Source organism: Hemitrygon akajei, chromosome 32, assembly GCF_048418815.1.
Source record: "Hemitrygon akajei chromosome 32, sHemAka1.3, whole genome shotgun sequence".
NCBI lineage: Eukaryota > Metazoa > Chordata > Chondrichthyes > Myliobatiformes > Dasyatidae > Hemitrygon > Hemitrygon akajei.
The window spans coordinates 40,087,681-40,101,098 of NC_133155.1; the positions used below are offsets into that span (position 1 = coordinate 40,087,681).

At 44.3% G+C, this 13,418-nt stretch overlaps 1 protein-coding gene across 7 annotated transcripts in view; it reads left to right on the forward strand.

The window, feature by feature from the left end:
* The window catches only part of LOC140719770 (uncharacterized), a 411,496-nt gene that overhangs the window by 174,421 nt on the left and 223,657 nt on the right, over positions 1 to 13,418 (forward strand). For 4 of the 7 annotated variants that reach the window (XM_073034626.1, XM_073034629.1, XM_073034632.1 and 1 more), the window contains 2 exons: positions 5,265 to 5,300; positions 13,226 to 13,324. In XM_073034626.1, coding sequence (XP_072890727.1) covers positions 5,265 to 5,300; positions 13,226 to 13,324 — 135 coding nt within the window. The remainder of the gene's footprint in view (positions 1 to 5,264; positions 5,301 to 13,225; positions 13,325 to 13,418) is intronic. The other 3 variants (XM_073034628.1, XM_073034630.1, XM_073034633.1) reach the window with 1 other exon arrangement.

Here is a 13,418-nt window from a genome sequence, read left to right on the forward strand (position 1 = left end):
TAATGAAGTAGATTTTCAAAGCTTGCAGAGAGATTTAGGCCAGTTAGAAGAGTGGGCTGAAAGATGGCAGATGGAATTTAATGCTGATATGTGTGAGGTGCTACATTTTGGTAGGAATAATCAAAATAGGACATACATGGTAAATGGTAGGGCATTGAAGAATGCAGGAGAACAGAGTGATCTAGGAATAATGGTGCATAGTTCCCTGAAGGTGGAATCTCATGTGGATAGGGTGGTGAAGAAAGCTTTTGGTATGCTGGCCTTTATAAATAAGAGCACTGAGTATAGGAGTTGGGATGTAATGTTAAAATTGTACAAGGCATTGGTAAGGCCAAATTTGGAGTATTGTGTACAGTTCTAGTCACTGAATTATAGGAAAGATGTCAACAAAATAGAGAGAGTACAGAGGAGATTTACTAGAATGTTACCTGGGTTTCAGCACCTAAGTTACAGAGAAAGGTTGAACAAGTTAGGTCTTTATTCTTTGGAGCATAGAAGGTTGAGGGGGACTTGATAGAGGTATTTAAAATTATGAGGGGGATAGATAGAGTTGACGTGGATAGGCTTTTTCCATTGAGAGTAGGGGAGATTCAAACAAGAGGACATGAGTTGAGATTTAGGGGGCAAAAGTTTAGGGGTAACACGAGGGGGAATTTCTTTACTCAGAGAGTGGTAGCTGTGCGGAACGAGCTTCCAGTAGAAGTGGTAGAGGCGGGTTCGATATTGTCATTTAAAGTAAAATTGGATAGGTATATGGACAGGAAAGGAATGGAGGGTTATGGGCTGAGTGGAGGTCAGTGGGACTAGGTGAGAGTAAGCGTTCAGCACGGACTAGAAGGGCCGAAATGGCTTGTTTCTGTGCTGTAGTTCTTATATGGGACATTGATAAGATGCAAAACTGAGCTGAGAAGTGGCAGATGGAGTTCAATCCAGATAAGTGTGAGGTGGTTCATTTTGGTCGGTAAAATACGATGGCAGAATATAGTATTAATGGTAAGACTTGGCAGGCTGGAGGATCAGAAGGATCTTGGCGTCCAAGTCCATAGGACACTCAAAGCTGCTGCGCAGGTTGGCTATGTGGTTAAGAAGGCATATAGTATATTGGCCTTCATCAACCGTGGGATTCATTTCTGGTCATCTCACTACAGGAAGGATGCTTTAGAACTTTAGAAAGGATGCAGAGGAGATTTACAAGGATGTTGCCTGGATTGAGGAGCATGCCTTATGAGAATAGCTTAAGTGATCTCGGCCTTTTTCCTTGGAGTGGCGGAGGATGAGAGGTGTATAAGATGATGAGATGCATTGATCGTGTGTGGGTAGTCAGATGCTTTTTCCCAGGACTGAAATGGCTAACATGAGAGGGCACAGTTTTAAGTTGCTTAGAGATAGTTATACTGTGGATGTCAGGGGTAAGTTTTTTTTAATGCAGAGAGTCGTGAATGCCTGGAATTGGCTGCCGGCAACGGTGGTGGAGGCGGATATGATGGGGTTTTTAAGAGACTCCTGGATAGGTACATGGAGATTAGAAAAATATAGGGCTATGGGTAACCCTAGGTTATTTCTAAAGTAAGTACATGTTCGGCACAACATTATGGACCGAAGGGCCTGTATTGTGCTGTAGGTTTTCTATGTTTCTATCTATAATTCCTTTAAAATGACATCAAAGGTAGATAGGGTTGTAAAGAAGACTTTGGTACATTGGTCTTCATAAATCAAAGGACTGAATGCAAGAGTTGGGATGTTATATTGAAGTAGGAAAGATGTTGGTGAAGCCTAATTTGGAATATTGAGTGTAGCAATAAGATTGAAAGAGTACGGAGAAAATTTACAAAGGAACATCCAGGATTTGAGGTCTGAGTACAGGGAAGTTGAAAAGATTGGGATTTTATTCCCTGGAGCATGGGCGAATGAGGGAAGATTTGATAGAGATATGCAAAATTCAATGGGATTAATGCAAGCAGTCTTTATCTGATGAAGTTGGGTGTGACTAGAAACAGAGTCATAGGTTAATGGTGAAAGGTGATATGTTTAAGGGGAACGGGTGGGGGGACTTCTTTACTCAGTGTGGTGAGAATGTGGAATGAGCTGCCAGTGGAAGTTTGATTTTAACATTTAAGAGAGGTTTGGATGGGAGGGTTACGGAGGGCTACGATCCAGCTGTGGGTTGATGGGACTAGGTAAAGTAATAGTTCAGCATGGACCTAAATGGGCTGAAGTGTCTATTTCTGTGCTGTGGTACTCTATGATTGGAATATTCTAGGACTCTTCACCATCCCTGCACTTAATCTGTATACTGGGGCATGGTAAAGTGAGCTGTCCCTGCTCTAGGAGTGTATTACATTCCCGATTATCTCCCTGATCAATGGTGTGTGTCAGGAAGGAACAACATCAGTGTACATTTACGTTGGGTATGCACAGCGTGCGCGGTAGGCTGTAGCTGATCTTGTTGCTTCACCATGGAGAATGAAAGACTACAAGACATAGGAGCAGAATCAGGCAATTTGGCTCATTGAGTCTGCTCTGCCATTCCATCAGGGCTGATTTATTATCCCTCTCAACCCCATTCTCCTGCCTTCCTGCCTTTGACATTCTGACTAACCAATGTCCCCTTGATGTAAACTCAGTGACTTGGCATCCACAGCTGTAGGTGGCAATAATTCCCCAGGTTCATTACCATCTGACTGAAGAAATTCCTCCTCATCTCTATTCTAACTGGACATCACTATATTCTGAGGCTTCACCCTCTGGTCCTAGTCTCTCCCACTACAGGAAACATCCTCTCCACATGCACTCTATTTAGGCCTTTCAATATTTGAATGGTCTCAATGAGATCCCCCTTCATTCTTCTAAACTCTTAGTGAGTTCAAAGTAGATTTATTATTGAAGTTTGTATACTTTATACAACTTTGAAACGTCTCCTTACAAGCAGACAACACCCAATGTGCTGGAAAAAACAAAGTAAGTGACTAATATTGAGAACTGAAGTTCACGAAAGTGAGTCCCCAGCTATGAAGCTGGTCACAGCTGATCCAGGAGCCCATTAGTTGCAGGCCACAGCCTCAGATCAGTACAGAGATGGGTAAACCTCCTGGAGCAGTGAGCTGAACACTGGCCCTCAGTTGCCTCCAGCCACAACACCCTGACCTTTTCAGTCTGGCCCAATGCTTATCACTCTCAGACCTGGGCATTGCCGCTTTGCAACACTATTAGGGCTGGGTCCCACTGGCTCAATTCAGCCCATACCAGACCTTTTCAATCGGTCCAGTGCTTAAATGGGCCAAACAGCGGGTCGTTCCTCACTCTGGGACCTGGGCCTTGCTGCTTCAATACGCTCTCAGGGCTGGGACCCAATACCTCGATTCAGGCAATACTTGACCTCAGGTCAGAGCCATCAAACGCTCCTCATGTGTTAGCCGTTACATTCCTGGGATCATTCTTGTGAACCTCCTCAGGACCCTCTCCAATGCCAGCACATCTTTTCTTAGATAAGGAGCCCAAAACTGCTCACAATACTCCAAGTGCAGTCTGACCAATGCCTTATAAAGACTCAGCATTACATCCTTGCTTTCATATTCTGGTCCTCTTGAGCTGAATGCTAACATTGCATTTGCTCTCCTGAACACCAACTCAACCTGCAAGTTAACATCCTGCATACAGTCTCCCAACTCCCTTTGTGCCTCTTATTTTTGAATTTTCTCCATGTTTAAAAATATAAATAACTCTCCTTTGTCTACCCTGTCTGTTATTCCCTCAAAGAATTCCAACAAATTTGTCAGGCAAGATTTCCCTGTAAGGAATCTACGCTGACTTTGGCCTATTTTATCGTGTAGCCCTAGTATCCCAAAATGTCACCCTTAATGATGGACTCCCAACATCTTCCCAACCACTGGCCAGACCTTTCTTCTGCCTCCCTCTCCTTTTAAAGAGTGGAGTCATATTTGCAACTTTCCATTCCAGAGTCTAGAAAGATCATTACTAATGCTTCCACAATCTCTTCAGCTACCTCTTTCAGAGGTTTGTGGTGTCCATTTGGTGCAGGTAACATTGTCCAGTGAAATACCTTGGCCACTAGTCTTATTCTTGCAATGTCTTCAGAACCAGGTTAATTATCACTGATAAATTTTGTGAAATTTGTTATTTTGTGCCAGTAATACGGAGCCAATACATAAAATATACTACAAATTACAAAAGGAAATATTTTATAAGTAGTGTCTTTGGGTTTATGGTCTGTTCAGAAATCTGATGGAGGGGGGGAAGAAGCTGTTCCTAAAATGTTAGGTGTCTGTTTTCAGGCTCCTGTACCTCATCCCTGATGGTAATGAGAAGCGGGCATGTCCTGGGTGGTGATGTGACCTCTTAGAATGCTTTCTGAGGTCTGTGTTGATATGAGTGACTTGCACAGCCATTACCATGTCATTTCCACATTGAAAATGAAGGGAAAGGCAGATAATTTGTCAGCTATTAGGCCTCTGCATTTCTGGCACCAATCCACATTACACTGGTATTCAGTTCCACTACTTAGTCGGATGGCTTTCAACACGGTGTCCAAAACCATCACTTCAGCTGCTGTACAGCCTAACCCTCAGGCATATTGTGTGACATAGAAAACAAGCAATTAGGTTACCCAATCCCCGCTGCATCAAACTAGCTTGTTGGGTAGTCCTAATGCTGGATTAAAAGCCACGAATAAATAGTGGGACTAGAATGTTGCTGCTTTATGGTGCTGTTACTGTGAAGTTAAGCTCAACCTGTGGGTTTTACAGATACCAGAATGTTGCTGGCCAATAGCACCAGCACTCATACACCCACTCCTGGTAGTGGGTTGTTGGTCTTCCAGGGATTTCTTCATGGCATTCTCAGGAAAGGGTGGGGGATGGTGTGAGATGGGGGCTAGGATGTTAATTACAGAGATGATCTTCTGACCCAAATTCCATCTGTAAGTTGACAATGTCATCAGGTATGCAAGTTGCATCATTAATTGGGTTAATCTGATAGAACATGCCCCTGCAAAGTCTTGATGGGCAGGACTTCAACAGAAGTAGACACAAACTTTTCAAAATTTGCATAAACTGTTTCATGAGCTTTATACATAAATAGCTATATCTAAATTCTAGTCTTTACATGTTCATGCAGTGCTGTGGAATGGAGATTTCACTCTAACTGCTTGTGTGGACGGCAAGTAGGTTTGAGTGTTTGTTGTTAAAGGTTTCCCAGCTCCTCTGAGATTGGGGAGTGAACACACCTTGGTGTTTTCTCTTTGACAGGGTAAACCCGGATTGCCTGGGCCAAAGGGAGAAAAGGTGAGTCACTTTAGCTTCAACCAGGTGTGTTTGCAATCAGAGGGAGTGTCATACAGCCTGGACCCCAGTGGTAGTCAGGGATGGGTGGCTACATAGGGGCTGTGGGGAGAAAAAAGTAGAGAATAGGATTGATGGTAATCTCAGTGTTGGCACAGAGTTGATGAACCCAATGGTCTCTCTTTCTGGGCTGCCCAGTGTCTGCACTGAGCAGATGAATCCAATGGCCTCTGTCTGGGCTGCCCAGTGTTAACACTGATCGGTTTACCCAATGGCCTCTGTCTGGGCTGCCCAGTGTTAACACTGATTGGATTTACACAATGGCCTCTCTCTGGGCTGCCAAGTGTTAACACGGATTGGTTTACCCGGTGGCCTCTCTCTGGGATGCCCAGTGTTAACACTGATTAGTTTACCCAATGGCCTCTTAACATTGATTGGATGTACACAGTGGCCTCTCTCTGGGCTGCCCAGTGTTAACACTGATCGGTTTACCCAATGGCCTCTCTCTGGGCTGCCCGGTTCTGTGATTCAGTTCTATTCAACTGTGGATACTTTTTGTTTCATAGAACTCCCCATGATGAGATCAGAATCAGTTCAGCCTAAAGCTGTACAGAGATTGAACAGACTCTGTCCACAGCTCACTCACTGGGAGTTCGGTGCTGTGGAAGTGGGTGTCTCATGATCTGGTGCTGACCAAGGTCCCAAAGGTGCTGGAGCAGATTCTAAGATACAGTGCTTTGAAAAAGTACTCAGCCCCCACAACTATTTTCATACTGTACTGCCTTATTTTCAAAATATGAAATATAGTAAGTAGGATTTTAAGCTAATCTACAAAACACTGAGCATTTTGTTAAATTAAAAGAAGAATACCAAAACGTGTCAAGAATTTACTAAAAATTAAAAACTAAAATTTTGAGACAGAGAAAGTATTCATCCCCTTTGTAATTACTGCACTAAATTTCCTACTTTACCAACTCACCCAATTTGTTGGTGTAGAAAATTGGAGGATCACCTGTTTTCAATGAATTCATAAGAATAAATACCCTCTCTTTGTGAGGTCTAACAGTATGGTAGATTTTCCACAGACAAAACCAAAATGAAGAGCATTCAAGGCAGTGAGGGAAATGATAATAGAGAAGCACAAATTGGGTAAGGGTATAAGACCATCTCAAAGGCAGTGAACATACCTTGGAGCTCAGTGCAGTCCATTGTGAAAAAATATGAAGCCCCAGCCACACTGCCGAGGTCAGGTCGCCCTTTTAAACTTAGTCACCACAGGAGAATGGGACTTATAAGAGAGGTTGCTATATTGCTAACAGTTACGCTGAGTGAGCTGCAGAAGTCAGTGGCTGCAACTGAGATTATGTTATTAAGTTTATGACTCAACAATTTCGAAGGCCTTGCTCAAAGAGGGTATTTATCGAAGAGTGACAAGAAGAAGCCCTGGCTAAAAAAAACATATCCTTGCCCATAAGTACTGCAAAGTGTCACTTGGAAGATATTGTAAAAATTTAGAAGGTTTTGTGGTCAGGTGAGATTGAAGTGGAACTCCACTGTAAGCTCTGACAGCCCTCCACACTAACCTTTGTGTCATCATCAAATTTACTAACCCATCCCTCCACTTCCTCATCCAGGTCATTTATGAAAATCACGAAGAGTAGTAAATTGGATTAGACATTGGCTCAATGGGAGAAGCCAGAGAGTGGTAGTGGAGGATTGCTTCTCTGAGTGGAGGCCTGTGACTAGTGGTGTGCCACAGCGATCAGTGCTGGGTCCATTGTCATTTGTCATCTATATCAATGATCTGGACGATAATGTGGTAAATTGGATCAGCAAATTTGCTGATGATACAAAGATTGGAGGTATAGTGGACAGTGAAGAAGTTTTTCAAAGCTTGCAGAGGGATTTGGACCAGCTGGAAAAATGGGCTGAAAAATGGCAGATGGAGTTTAATACAGACAAGTGTGAGGTATTGCACTTTGGAAGGAAGAAACAAGGTAGAACATACAAGTTGTAAACATAAAGTACACTGCAGATGCTGTTGTCAAATCAACACTTACAAACAAGCTGGATGAACTCAGCAGGTCAGGCAGCATCCGTTGAAATGAGCAGTCAACATTTTGGGCCGAGACCCTTCATCAGGACTGAAGGAGGAGGGGGCAGGGGCCCTATAAAGCAGGTGGAGGGAGGGTGGAAGGTGCCAGATGAAAAACCAATCAGAGGAAAGATCAAGGGATGGGGGAGGAGATAGGCAGGAGAGGTGAAGAAGGAATGTAAGGGGAAAGCACTATGGGTAGTAGAAGAAGGCAGAATCATGAGAGAGGTGATAGGCAGCTGGAAGAGGAGGCAGAGTGAAAGTAGGATGGGGGAAAGGAGAGGGAGGGAATTACCAGAAGTTGGAGAATTCAATGTTCATACCAAGGGGCTGGAGACTACCCAGATGATATATGAGGTGTTGTTCCTTCAACCTGAGTTTGGCCTCATCATAGTAGAGGAGGCCATATATGGACATATCCGAATGGGAATGTGAAGCAGTGTTGAAGTGGGTGGCAACCGGCAGATCCTGTCTGTTATGGCGGATGGAGCAGAGGTGGTCGACGAAGCGGTCCCCCAATCTGCGTCGGGTCTCGCCGATGTAGAGGAGGCCGCACTGGGAGCACCAGATGCAATAGATTACCCCAACAGACTCACAAGTGAAGTGTTGCCTCACCTGGAAGGACTGTTTAGGGTCCTGAATGATGGTAAGAGAGGAGGTGTAGGGACAGGTGTAGCACTTACGCTTGCAGGGATAAGTGCCAAGTGGGAGATCTGTGGGGAGGGACGTGTGGACCAGGCAGTCATGGAGGGAACGATCCCTGCGAAAAGCAGAGAGGGAAAGATGTGCTGAAGGTGGTGGAAGTTTCGGAGGATAATATGCTGGATCCAGAGGCTGGTGGGGTGGTAGGTGAGGACAAGGGCAACATGGTCCCTGTTGTGGTGACGAGAGGATGGAGTGAGAGCCGAACTGCAGGAAATGGAGGAGATGCGGGTGAGGGCATCATTGATGACTGCACGATTTTTAAAGAAAGAGGACATTTGATGTGTCCTGGAACGTAAAGCCTCATCCTGGGAATAGATGTGGCAGAGACGGAGGAACTGGAAATAGGGAATAGCATTTTTACATTTGGCAGGATGTGAAGAGGAATAATCAAGGTAGTTATGGGAGTCAGTGGGTTTATAGAAGATGTCAGTGGACAGTCTGTCTCCAGAGACGGAAACTGAGAGATCGAGAAAGGGGAGAGTAGTGTCCGAGATGGACCAAGTGAATTTGAGGGCTGGGTGAAAGTTAGGGGCAAAGTCGATGAAATTGACGAGCTCAGCATGGGTGCAGGAAGCAGTACCAAAGTAGTCGTCAGTGTAGTGAAGGAAAAAGTTGGGGAGCAGTACCAGTATAGATCTGGAGCATAGACTGTTCCACATAACCCACAAAGAGGCAGGCATAGCTGGCACCCATGCGAGTGCCCATAGCTACACCCTTGGTCTGAAGAAAGTGGGAAGATCCGAAAGAGAAGTTATTAAGTGTGAGTACCAGTTCTGCCAACCGGAGGAGTGTGGTGGTGTCAGGGAACTGGTGATGTCTATTGTCAAGAAAGTAGCGGAGGGCTTTGAGGCCTTCTTGATGGGCTCCGTCCGCTACAACAGACAGGATCTCCCAGTTGCCACCCGCTTCAACTCTGCTTCACATTCCCATTCAGATATGTCCATACATGGCCTCCTCTACTGCCATAATGAGGCCAAACTCAGGTTGGAGGAGCAACACCTCATATACCGTCTGGGTAGTCTCCAGCCCCTTGGTACGAACATCGAATTCCCCAACTTCTGGTAATTCCCTCCCTCTCTCTGCCTCCTCTTCCAGCTGCCTAATCACCTCTCTCATGATTCTGCCTTCTTCTACAACCCATAGTGCTTTCCCCTTACATTCCTCCTTCACCTCTCCTGCTTATCCCCTCCCCCACCCCTTGATCTTTCCTCTGGTTGGTTTTTCACCTGGCACATTCCACCCTCCCCCCACGTTCTTTATAGGGCCCCTGCCCCCTCCTTCAGTCCTGACGAAGGGTTTCAGCCCGAAACATTGACTGTTTATTTCAACGGATGCTGCCCGACCTGCTGAGTTCATCCAGCTTGTTAGAGCATACTAGTTAAATGGTAGGACACTGAGGAATGCAGTAGAACAGAGGGATCTGGAAATACAGATACAAAATTCCCTGAAAGTGGCGTCACAGGTAGATAGGGTAGTAAAGAGAGCTTTTGGTACATTGGCCTTTATAAATCAAAGTATTGAGTATAAGAGTTGGAATGTTAAGGTGAGGTTGTATAAGGCATTGGTGAGGCCGAATTTGGAGTATTGTTTGCAGTTTTGGTCACTGAATTACAGGAAGGATATTAATGAGGTTGAAAGAATTTACAAGGATGTTGCTGGGACTTGAGAAACTGAGTTACAGAGAAAGGTTGAATAGGTTAGGACTTTATTCCCTGAAGCGTAGAAGAATGAGGGGCGATTTGATAGAGATATTTAAAATTATGATGGGTATAGATAGAGTGAATGCAAGCAGGCTTTTTCCACTGAGGCTAGGGGAGAAAAAATACTGGAGGACATGCAGTAATGTTCTATGGTTCTAGTAAGGGTCCCTGAACAGATCCCTGATGAACTCCACTGGTGACTGACCTCCATGCAGAATATGACCCGTCTACAACCAGTCTTTGCCTTCTGTGGGCAAGCCAGGTCTGGATCCACAAAGCAATGTCCGCTTGGATCCCATGCCTCCTTACTTTCTCAATAAGCCTTGCGTGGGGTACCTTATCAAATGCCTTACTGAAATCCATATACACTACATCTACTGTTCTTCCTTCATCAATGTGTTTAGTCACATCCTCAAATTTCAAATCAGGCTCTTAAGGCACGACCTGCCTTTGACAAAGCTATGCTGACTATTCCTAATCATATTATACCTCTCCAAATGTTCATAAATCCTGCTTCTCAGGATCTTCTCCATCAGCTTACCAACCACTGAGGTAAGACTCACTGGTCTATAACTTCCTGGGCTATCTCTACTCCCCTTCTTGAATAAAGGAACAACATTCGCAACTCTCCAATCCTCCGGAACCTCTCCCGTCACCATTGATGATGCAAAGATCATCGCCAGAGGCTCAGCAATCACCTCCCTCGCCTCCCACAGTAGCCAGTCATCTGGTCCCAGCGACTTATCCAACTTGATGCTTTCCAAAAGCTCCAGCACATCCTCTTTCTTAATATCTACATGCTAAGCTTTTCAGTATGCTGAAAGTCATCACTATAATCACCAAGATCCTTTTCCGTAGTGAATACTGAAGTAAAGTATTCATTAAGTACCTCTGCTATTTCCTCCTGTTTGATACACACTTTGACTGTCACACTTGATAGGTCCTATTCTTTCATGTCTTATTCTCTTGCTCTTCACATACTTGTAGAATGCCTTGGTGTTTTCCTTAATCCTGCCCACCAAGGCCCCTTCTGACTCTCCTAATTTCCTTCTTAAGCTCCTTCCTTTTAGCCTTATAATCTTCTGGATCTCTAACATTACCTAGCTCTCTGAACCTTTTGGAAGCTTTTCTTTTCTTTTTGACTAGATTTATTACAGCCTTTGTACACCACGGTTCCTGTACCCTACCATAACTTCCCTGTCTCATTGGAACGAACCTATACAGAACTCCACACAAATTTCCCCTGTGAGTATTTGCCACATTTCTTCCATTCTTTTCCCTGAGAACATCTGTTTCCAGCTTAAGCCAAATTCCTGCCTGATAGCCTTATAATTCCCCTTACTCCAATTAAACGCTTTTCTAACTTAGTCTGTTCCTATCTCTCTCAAATGCTATTGTAAAGGAGACAGAATTATGATCACTTTCTGCAAAATGCTCTCCCAGCTGCATTTCCCAACACCAAATCAAGTACTGCACAGCCTTTCCTCTTTTAGGCTTATCTACATATTGTGTCATGAAACCTTCCTGAACACACCTAAGAAACTCCACCCCATCTAAACCCCTTGCTCTAGGGAGATGCCAGTCGATATTTGGGAAATTAAAATTTCCCATCACGTCAACTCTTATTATTACACCTTTCCAGGATCTGTTTCCCTATCTGCTCCTCGATATCTCTGTTACTAGCAGGTGGCCTATAAAAAACATCCAGTAAAGTTATTGACCTCCTCCTGTTCCTAACCTCCACCCACAGAGACTCGGTAGACTATTTCTCCATGGCGTCCACCTTTTCTGCAGCCATGACACTATTTCTGATCAACAGTGCCATACCCCCACCTCTTTTGCCTCCCTCCCTGTCCTTTCTGAAACATCTAAAACCCGGCACTTGAAGTAACCATTCGTGTCCCTGAGCCATGCAAGTCTCTGTAATGGCCATCATGTCATATCTCCAAGTACTGATCCACACTCTAAGCTCATCCGCTTTGTTCACAACACTCCTTGTGTTAAAATAGACACATCTCAAACCTTCGGTCTGAGTGCGTCCCTTCTCTATCACCTGCCTATCCTCCCTCTTACACTGTCTACAAATTTTCTCTTATTTGTGAGCCAACCTCCTCTTCCCCAGTCTCTTCAATTTGGTTCCCATCCCCCAATAATTCTAGTTTAAACCCTCCACAGTAGGCTTAACAAACCTCCCCGCCAGGATATTGGTCCCCCTGGGATTCCAGTGCAACCCGTCCTTTTTGTATAGGTCACTCCTGCCCCAAAAGAGCTTCTTATGTAAATGAATCAGAGGAGTACAGCACCCCAGTAATCTGTAACAAGCCTTATGGAGGAACTACCTACCAGCACATACCATTCTTGTTCACAGGATCACTTGGTGGCAAATGGGAGAAAATCATTCTTAGAGAAGAAAATTTGTAATTATACTAAAAATGGTGGTTGTGTCTAGCTAACTTAAGATCCACATTCCCATCAAAATCTTAACCCACCCTGCTCCAAACCAATTATCAGCAGCAGACTGTGATGTTGGTTGTGGAGATGCCTTACTTGCCAGGATGGATTCTTCACCTTGGGCTGGAATGGCATAAGAAATAAGAACATAAGAAATAGAATCAGGTCAGTTGCTCTCAGATATCTGTTGAGGAAAATCATGGCCACTGCTTTCTCAGCTGCTCCTTATTGTATATCTCAAATTCATTAATATCCACCAACCCTTTGGTACACCTCTTGTATATGCTCTGCAACTGAGGTTCCTCAACCATCGGGATGAACAATTCTGCCAATTGGATATACCCTAACTGCAAAAATTTTATGTTGCTTCTATTCTGAATAGCTGATCCCTCAGTTTTAGAAAATGACCATGGTCCAAGTCACCCCAGCCTTGCCAAATCCAATCAGAATGTCACAGCAAACTCATGCTTCATACTCAAAGGAGTATCAAGCTGAAGATGGTATCTCTGACCATATCGAGATGACATGGTCAGAAGGTGAGGTAGATAATAATTGGATATAATTTAATTAGAAAATGGGGAAAACTTCTCTTGTCTTAATCTTGTCTTCCCTTATGTTATATTAAGGGGCCACATGCAAAAGGAAACTCCCAACCATCAACATGGCCACCTGTTTCCATTCAGACATACTCCAGCCAGGGCCCAGCCATATAAGTATAGAGCCCTTTATTTGATGAATTGAGGAGAGTATTGCATACTTGAATATTATTAAAGGACCTGAATGCTCTTTGTTCTTCGTAACTTAGCTGGATTCTTTCTTTCATCCACTCATCTTCTTCATAAAAGTGCCCCTCCCCACCACCTCCTCCTCTTCCTCCCTCACCTCATATTCCCAACCACTTCTGAATGAGGCCATGCAGAATGCATGGAAGGGATGTTTGCAGTCTGCAGTCACTAATAGCCATCTGTTATCCACAGGGAGACCAGTGTGGACTTTGTCCCTCAGACACAAAAGAGCAAGATGGTGAGAGCAAGCAGGATACAGCCTACAACTCACACCCTGTAGGGCTCAAGCAGGTGAGTGCTGGTAGTCGTATCAGGGATTACACATGGTTAAGGCTGGCTGTTCCTACTTGTATGTTACATGTGTTAAAGAAATCAGATTGCATGT